At 47.8% G+C, this 9,033-nt stretch overlaps 1 protein-coding gene across 1 annotated transcript; it reads right to left on the reverse strand.

The window, feature by feature from the left end:
* Positions 1-174: 174 nt before the first annotated feature.
* On the reverse strand, positions 175-7,798 carry Atp6ap1 (ATPase H+ transporting accessory protein 1). The gene is made up of 10 exons (XM_006992438.4): positions 7,570-7,798; positions 7,147-7,273; positions 4,611-4,685; positions 4,172-4,365; positions 3,564-3,604; positions 2,897-2,979; positions 2,304-2,542; positions 1,584-1,631; positions 1,250-1,478; positions 175-1,038 (listed from the first exon to the last, which is right to left on the reverse strand). The coding sequence occupies exons 1-10, from the start codon at positions 7,710-7,712 to the stop codon at positions 829-831; spliced, it is 1,389 nt and encodes a 462-aa protein (XP_006992500.1). The 5' UTR covers positions 7,713-7,798; the 3' UTR covers positions 175-828.
* Positions 7,799-9,033: the final 1,235 nt, after the last annotated feature.

Below are 9,033 nucleotides of genomic sequence, written 5' to 3' on the forward strand. Positions count from 1 at the left end.
CTCCTCCCAAGGCCAGGAGAAATAACAGGCCTCTACCCTAACTCTTAGAGTATCAGCTTGCTTCCCCTCTCACCTCCTTCCTGATAGGACTACACCCGGGAACTTCTTTCCCTCAGTCAAGAACAAATCTACTGTCAAGTGCAGAAATGAGTGACATGAAGCCGAAGCCCAACACATGGCAATACGTCTTTATTTTATTAGGAAGGAAAAAACAGAGCACCCCTACCCCCGCCTCTTGACAGGCAATCCTAGTGGGAACAAGCCGGAAACCCAGTAAGCACACTCTGCTCACCAGTCCTCGTGAAGGTCTCTTCCTTCTCAGGCCACAGAAATAAACCCCAATGTACCGCTCATTCTTAACACATCACCCAAAAAACACAACAGTTAAGCTGGACAGACAGTTAAGTAATCTTTCCACACCTCTGAAACTCAAGGAACCTCAAGTTCACTGCTGTTGCTGGAAGCTCCATAAAGCTTGGGGAGTGAGCATTAACTACATAAAAGCACTATAAACAGCAAGGGATAGTAGCGGAGGGGCAAGAATAAATAAGGGGAAATGGGGAAAGGGAAACACTAGAATTAATGTCCCTTCCCCTCATGATGATGGAGCCTGGAAAATTTGTCTAATATCTATGAAGAATATATACACTTTGTTGGTAGAGATGGGGGATAGCCCCAGGGAAGTCCCTAAGCAGGTTGAAGAGGAAGCAAAAGGTTGAGGGTTCATGCTATAATAGGAAGAGGACAAACCCTTCCATCCACTGTGCCACAAGATGGAAACATGACAACCTAGACACCAACACTTCCTCAATCCCTCTCTGGCACATGTCACACAATCTGTGTCAAAGTGATGGTGGGGCCCTTGTGGTCATCAAAGCGATCCATGGTCTTGAGGCTGAGTATCATGTGCAGGCCATAGGTGAAGATGAAAAGCATGAAGAGGGTGGTGAGCAGCCCCATCCAGATGCCTGGGGAGAAGAAGCCAGCACAGTCGCTAGCATAGGAGAACTGCTCACCTGTGACATTGAAGGCCTGGATCTAGGAGACACATAGACATTGATCAGAAGGGACTACAAGTTTCGACAAAAAGCAAGGGCTGGGGTTCTGAAATCAGTGAACAGTCTATACTTCAGAGACAGCACAAGGATGGAACTCTCAGCTACATGCCCAAGCCATACTAAGATTCTCAGGGCTCTTCTTCCCTCCCCCTACTGCAACCAGCTTGGCTCCCATCCCCCCCTTTCAATACCTGGAAGTCGTGAAGAGTCATCTGCCAGAGTGAGGGCACGTTGGTCACAAGGAGATTGCCTTTCTTGCTCAGACTGCTGACATACTCACAGTGGAAAGAGTAGATGCTGGGTCCCGTGACTTGGGAAACATTGAAATGGACAACAGAGCCATTGCTGTGGATTTCAAGTCGTTCCATGGTAAACCAGTATCGGGCAGACACTGGGTAAAAGCGACTAGCCAGAATGAACCTGGGAGGTGAGGGTAGCAGAGATGTCAGATGAACAGAGATGTCAGATGAACAGAAGAGAATGAAGACATACCAGCCCAGCTACACTTCAGTCACCAGAACTTACTTGAATGTCACTGTTGCATCAAAGAGTGGTTCATAGGTCAATGAAAGCCTGTGAGACAAGGTAGAGGGGTGCTATCAGGCTCTTGAAGGACCTTGAGCAAGGTCCTCCTCAGGTTGGCTCCAACCTAAGCTGCCCTAGGTCCAGCTTTACAGTCACCTGCCAATACAGTGTCCTCATTTAGCAGGTGGGAAAACTAAGGCTCCAGTCATAACCAAATCAGGAGCAGTTGGGGGGTCAGCACCTAGGTCCCACACCTCCAGCTTAGGATTCCTTCCTCTGGTTCTCCTGACTCCCCTGGACCTCTTTCATCCCCTTCTTAAGGTCATTCAGCTGCCTGCTGAGGTTTCAGGGGTAGGAGGCCGAGAACTGGTTTTGGCAGTTGATCTGCTATTTGCCCACATGCAGTCCCAGGGGTTGAGCTCAAAGAAGGGCCAGGGTCCCAAGGGACTATGTGATGGTACAAACACAGAACCTAACAACCAAGGCCTGTGTTTTTACATTGGAAGGCAAAACTTCTGAGAGGCTCCCTCTCTAGTAACCTCCCAGCAACATCACCCTGTGATACTGTCTCCAACTCTTTGGTGAACATACCATACAAAGACCTTCTTCACCCCCAACACATATACACCTGATCCTATATCCTTGCCCTGTACTGGGCCACAGAGGCAACAAGGTCATGTGTGATAACACATTCCTTCCTTCCCTGCATAGTAACCTTACATGGCAAAGGAGTCGTTCCAGAAGGAGCCAGTCAAGTTAAGATTCTCCACACCAAACGTGAGGGAAGTCAAGTCTTTCCACTCGTCTCTGTATGCCACAGAGAAGTTCTGTGCCCAGAACAGGATCCTTGGGGCAGTGTCATTGTAACTCACAGGAGGATGGATTGTAGGTGATGCCACCTGAGTCTGAAGCAGCTGGCGACCTAGACCCCCAGCCACCATGGGTACATCACGGGCCACCTGCAGAAATATCAACAAGCCTTCTTTCAACAGTCCTAAAAACAAAGCCTAATCCACTGTAGTGGTCTCCCTCCTCACTGGGTACCCTGTACACAATCTGAAAGTCCCTAGCCCTGATATTCCCTCTCCCTAAACTTATGATCACTTGCAGCAAGTGTGCATGAACACAAGTGGCTCACAAGCAAGATGGAAAAAAAGGCCCTGTGGATAAAGGAAGCAATCCTTTGCCCACTAATCCCCCAAGCTGAGGACTCCTGGGAGGCCCTGCCTATGACATACCCTTCTATCTCCAGACACACTCACCAATGATGTCACAACCCCATGCCCCAGGGCCCCTGCTAGAAGAGTACGTACTCTAGGACGGACTGCAGTAAGAGCCGCAGTGTAAGGGACATCTTCAGACTTGAGTGTGCTCAGAACCTGTCCAATGACCTCATCTGAAGAGTGACACAAGAGCAGAGAGCCAAGTCACCAGGTAGCCTGCTTAAATAAATACTCCCCACTGTCTGCTTTAGAGACCTAGACCTTGAGAAAATCAGTGCTGTTAGTTTCCACTGAGGACCCCTAAAAACAGCTATTTCTCCTCTACCCCCTGCCAGTCTCTCTGCCAGGCCTCAATTATTGACTCTCTAATGCCAAGCCCAACCTAAGTGAAACAAAATAAATAGTGAATATAAAGAACTCCATATCAATCCAACTCCTTTTCCATGCAGATAGACTGTCCTTTACTACAAAGACAAGTCCTCCTAATCGCCTTGCATAATGTTACTGGTCTATTAAATCCATAGATTCATCAGACCTGTGCAGAAACTAGATTCCGGAGCTCTTCCACAGGGGTCTAAGGTATCTCTGTCAGGTGAAGCTGGCTACAGAAGAACATGACCAGGCAGCCAGCCACTATGTCCCTGCTCAGCTGTCAGCTACTCTGAGAAACAGGGGCCACCCTTGTATTGAGAAACCAGTTCTATTTTCCTGGCTCAAAGGCAAGATGAGGAGATAAGTTCTCTGGGACCACACTCACCATTGCCTGTGAGGACCTCCCTGGGCGCCATCAGACCGGAGCTATGGATAAGAAAGTGAGAGACCCTCAGGTTGCTGTTTCTCAAGTCCAAAAAGCTTGTCTGGAACAGTTCTCTGATGCCCACTACCTTTCTCTCAATCCTTCCAGCATCTTTCCCTGCTAGCCCCACTCACCAAGCCTGTGCACTTCAGCTGCTGCCCTGACAGTCATGCTGAGGCCAGCTTAGCCGCAGCTAGCCCCTGTACTTCTATTTACTTCAGTACCCCTGCCTAGAATCCCATTTCCCTTTCCCCATTTTGCAGGTACAGTATCTGTCCACAGTTCTATAAAGAGGGCCTCAGTGAATGAAGAGGTTTTCTAGGCCATGTTTGCCTCATTTCTGGAGGCCCAATAGGCATAACTCATTAATGGATACTTGTAAGTCACAGCCTGACAGGAAGTCCTTCCTGTCTCTTCTGGGCATACAAGGAACTTTCTGGAAGAGTCTCAAGGTGGTGAACAGGGGAATATTGTCATCTTTGGCTCAACTCTGCCACCAAAGCTCAGAGCCTAGGACCTTACCCATCTCTCAAATTGCAAGGCTGGAGGCTGTGCCACCCAGGCTGTACCTGGCTGTATAGGGCAGGCGGATGAGCAGCAGGGCAGGGAGGCTGGCATTGAGCTTCAGCTCCTTTAGGGTAGCTAGATCCACATGCAGGGGACTAGCCCCAAGCTTCTCCTGCAGGTAGGTTGTCAGAGTGCTGATTGCATACCAGTCCACGGCAGGAAGCACCAGTGAGGAGGGGGCCAAATCCAGGGCATTCTGATGGTAGGGGAAAGGTGGAAGGCAAAGTAAGCCAGGGAACAATGTGCCTAATAACCCCTAAAAATCTTGCCTGGAAAGCTATACCCCACAAGAATATCACAATGGGTCAGAAAGTAAATGTCCCACAACTGACACTCACATCCCAGGCCCTCTACCCTCAAAGCCTCTGGTCCTGTCTCTGGGAGAGAGAACACAGAATGTATTATCTGTCCTCTTAGCTGGGGTTGTGAGCAGACCCTTACCTCCAGGTTAGAAAAGGCACTGTCCTGCTTATTTCCAAACACACCACCGTATGCTGTGAAATCCTCAATGCTTAGCTAAAAGGGAAGCAAAAGAGATGTCCCAGGAGGGTGGTTAAGGAACAAAGACTAAGGAGGATGGGTGTGCAGGGGTGGGGATTCTCAGGGCTAAAAAAACATTACAAGTCAGATTTGGCATGGGGGAGGAGAGTGAACCACCAGCACTTGTGGTAGGGGCGAGTGGAAGGCTCACTTTGTCCTCCCCAGCACTCTGAGGGCAAGGTGACAAGACATTGAAGGTGGTCATAGGGTTGGAAGACCTACGGACAGCTGGCTTATGATAACTTACAAAACAAGAGTCAGCCAGCAAGAACTGGGGAGGGAAGAGGGAAGCTGGAAAAGAGGAAGAAGACAGCAAAGAATATTTATTGCATGCCTCCTAGGAGGGAAGTAGAAGTCAGAGCAAAGGAGAACCTCTATGTCTAGTCTGAACAGGATCCTTTTCAAGGGAAGCAGTGCCCCACCATTTTTGGTGGGAATTGGGAGAGAGGAAGACATTGGAACACAATGGAGGAAGCTGGGACTTCTGAGCTCCCAGGAACCCAGTAACTCCAATCTCATTCCCTTCCTTCTACAATCTACAAGTATCTCAGACCTCCTCCCTTCAACCCCCAGCTAGTTTCCTCTGGCTTTTCCCAGTTAGGCCCAGAGGGAATCTTAACCAGCTTCCCTAAACTCACTGTGTTTAGTATACATAAGCCCAGCCTCCTTTCCTAGCCTCTTCTCCTGCTATACTCTCATATACTCTGTACTATATATGCAAGGCTTTGTTATACTCAAAACTGCCACCAACCTTTCCCTTTGTGGCTCCATCTCTAGGTAACGTAGCAGATCATCTCCTACCCTTTCAATCATTCACTAGGCTTTCACTAGGCTCCAGTCACACAAGCACTCCCTTGAACTTACTAAGAGCACTCCCTTGCCCAGGGCCTTTACACCTCATGTTCTCCTGCCAGTAATGTACTTGCTGCTGCTAACAAGATGTTACCTCCTGAAACCCTGCCTGATCATACTGTTATTGTGTTGCCTTAGCCTGCTTCTTTATCTAGAATAAAGAACTTTTTTTTTTTTAAGTTTTTCGAGACAGGGTTTCTCTGTGTAACAGTCCTGTCTGTCCTGGATCTTGCTCTGTAGCCCAGGCTGGCCTCAAACTCACTGAGATCCATCTGCCTCTGCCTCCCAAGTGATGGGATTAAAGACATGTGCCACCCATTGCCAGGCTTCAATTTAGCTCTTAACTACTTGCCTTCACAAGAATGTCTACTTCCTAACACATACTAAGCATTCTATCATTGGCAAAAGAAGGAAATACCCTAAGATTGGGAGACTGTGGCTAAAGGATTTATGTAGATTACTTCTCTCAGATATACCCCTGGAATAGGTGGATATCTTCATTTTACAGTTGTACAAACTGTGGTTTACAAAGATTATTCTATGTGTCCCAAGGCTGAAACAAATGGTAGGACTGAGTTCCAGTCTGACCTGTTATTTATCACCTTTCAAAAGGACTATTGACCAACATAATCACCACCAGCAGCAGACACAGCAACAGAGGGAGGCAAACAGAATGAGCCAGCCAGGCCACTAAAGAGGAAGGGACAAGCAGAATTGACATCCTCCTGAACAATAATCTTTTTTTAAAAGATTTATCTATTATGTATTCAGTATTCTGCCTGCATATATGCCTTCAGGCCAGAAGAGGGCACCAGATCTCATTGCAGATGGTTGTGAGCCACCATGTGTTTGCTGGGAATTGAACTCAGGACCTCTGGAAGAACAGTCAGTGCTCTTAACCTCTGAGCCATCTCTCCAGCCCCTGAACAATAATCTTATGCTACACTAGAACCTTCTCATAGCCCATACTCCTGTTCTGGGTAGACACACCTGGGAAAAAGGAAAATAGAATGCTGACTCAGCACAAAACTGGGGGGAAAGTCTGATACATCCAAGCTGGAAGCAGTGTGTTGTGCTGTCTCCACATCTGGAGCTTCAACAACTCATTTTACCTCTTCAACATTACTTTCCTTGGTGGTTAAACCAAGAAAATGTTATCAGTAGAGCACAGTACATATAACAGGCTATATAAGGGGTCATTTTCCAGTTACTCCTATTACAATTGTGACAGTTAACAATTACAATTCTGCCCACCATTAGCTATTGGGCAAGTCACTGATCTTTCCCCAAAGTGAATCTTCCATCTGTGAAACTGATAATTCCCACCATGCTCCAGGACACCAGAAAATAATGCTCAATACTAGGTTGGTATCTGATGTTTGATCCCTTGCTTCCTTAAATCAAGTCCCTGCATTTTCCATGAGTCTCCTGTTCCCACTGAAGCATCTCCAACAGGTCTTAACAAAAATCTAACCACACCTGCCTACAGGTGGGACAAGGTCACTACAGCTTCACCTGGGGAAGTGGGGGTAGGGTAGGGTCTGCTTCCCGATGACAAAGACATAGCAGACTGAGTCAGGCTCACCTTGTCCTGCAGGAACAGCAGTACATTGCGGGGGCCCAGTTCCAGGGCAGGGTCTAAGTAGGTAGAAAGCTGCATATCGCTGGTTATATGGCCCTCATGTGTGTCGGCCACAGGAGACCACAGGTCCCTAAAAGTGGACAGAAAAGAAACTGCCAGATGTGATTGCATGACTTGAGATCCTAAACCCATGGGTGCCCGGCTTCACGTGGGGCCCTGAGAGCTGAACACTGGCCGTCATGGAGCAAGCCCCTGAGTAAGAGACTGTCTCCATCTGGGCCTCGAAGCCCCTGGCCAAGGACAGTCCTGGAGTTCAGCGAGGGCGACTCATCCACCGCGGCGCACAGCAAGTCCCTCACAAACCCCACCTGGCCTGATTCGACTCGGCCCGGCCCAGTCCGACCCGACCTGGCCCGACCAGCTCACCGGTCACTCGACCATAGTACCAGTGGCACCTGCTGCTCCGCGGCCACTGCCGCCGCCACCGCCACCAACGACAGAGGCAGCCACGGCACCGGGGCCCGCCGTGTCCCCATCCGCATCCGAGATACCACTGTTGCCGCCATCATAGCCTCAGCCTACAGTGCCTGGGCCTCCGAGGCCGCTGCAGATCAGATGACCGTCACCTCCGCCCGAGCCCCGCCCCCATCGATCTGGGAGGGGGGCTTCTCCCATACTCTCCTGTGATTGGGCCAAGATCGTGGCACTCATGATCACTCGTTCTCATTGGTTGGCTGTACGTGTCTCCAGTCGCGCACGCTCCTTGTGAGAAAGGAGGCGGGACCGAGCGCTACCGGCTGCTACCTGGCTCAGCTGGGTGGGGTAGTTCGATAGAGTTCCATTCTCTAATATTTGCTTTTTTCTGTTTTCTTCTTAAAATTGCAAGACTGGATCTTTTTCTAAAGATAGACCCTCTGTCTGGTACAGATGAAAAACTGCAATACCGAAAAATAAGGAAAGGGTTCACCATATCATCAAGGAAACAACAGCCAACACTTAAAATGGACAGATTGGAGGAGGAACTAGGAGGAGGAACAGATGCAGCTTCAGAAAGGAGGGGAAAACCCAGGCGGTAGCCGAGTCTGAAGGACACCATTAAGTAACAATGTCAATGTCATTTCCCATTAAAAGGCAGGTAATACGATGAGAGCAGAACACTGTTTCTTTTTACTTAGCAACATTTGATAACTTTGGCAAGGGTGATCCCACTGTAAATTAGGGGAGACTCCACGTGGAAGGATTATCCTCCTTTGTGATTTGCCTTCGAGGAAGGACTGACAGCTAGAGTGAGAAAATGGAAGTCACCAGCACAAACAAATTGACTTTTCTGGTTTGTTTTTTTTTTAAACAGGCATGAACAAAATTCACTATGCAAACCTCAACATTTCAAGTACTAGGATTACAACTGTGAGCCACCAAACATGCCTACATTTCTGTGCCATTTTTATTTCTTGGTCTGTTGATTATCTTTACATATAAGAAATTCATTCCCACACTACTACAAAAGAAAGAAAGAAAGAAAGAAAGGAAGAAAGAAAGAAAGAAAGAAAGAAAGAAAGAAAGAAAGAAAGAAAGAAAGAAAGAAAGAAAGGAAGGAAGAAAAAAACAAAAAGAAAGGAAGTACAACCAAATCTTGAACTCTCCAAACATATGTGATTAATCTAGGACAGTGTTTCTCAACCTGTGGATCATAACCCCCAAGAGATTCAAGGTCATCCTGGGATACACAGTGAGTTCAGAGACACTTGTACCAGCATATACACAGAACAGACACAATCCTGGGTTGGGGGAATTCCTCTCTTTATTCAACATTTTTTTTTTATTTCTTGATTTTTTTTTAAGTTTTTGGACACAGGGTTTCTCTGTGTAGTTTTGGTGCCTGTCCTGGAT

The sequence above is a fragment of the Peromyscus maniculatus genome, chromosome X (assembly GCF_049852395.1).
Source record: "Peromyscus maniculatus bairdii isolate BWxNUB_F1_BW_parent chromosome X, HU_Pman_BW_mat_3.1, whole genome shotgun sequence".
Classification (NCBI taxonomy): Eukaryota; Metazoa; Chordata; class Mammalia; order Rodentia; family Cricetidae; genus Peromyscus; species Peromyscus maniculatus.

Bases quoted from the DNA above. Each gene is read 5' to 3' on its own strand.
- Atp6ap1 (XM_006992438.4), bottom strand. From the start codon at position 7,712: ATGATGGCGGCAACAGTGGTATCTCGGATGCGGATGGGGACACGGCGG. The intron at 4,686-7,146 runs GTGAGCCTGACT...CTTCCCTTTTAG, and splicing joins TGCTGTTCCTGCAGGACAAG to CTAAGCATTGAGGATTTCAC. The intron at 4,366-4,610 runs GTAAGGGTCTGC...CCCTACCATCAG, and splicing joins GTGCCTTTTCTAACCTGGAG to AATGCCCTGGATTTGGCCCC.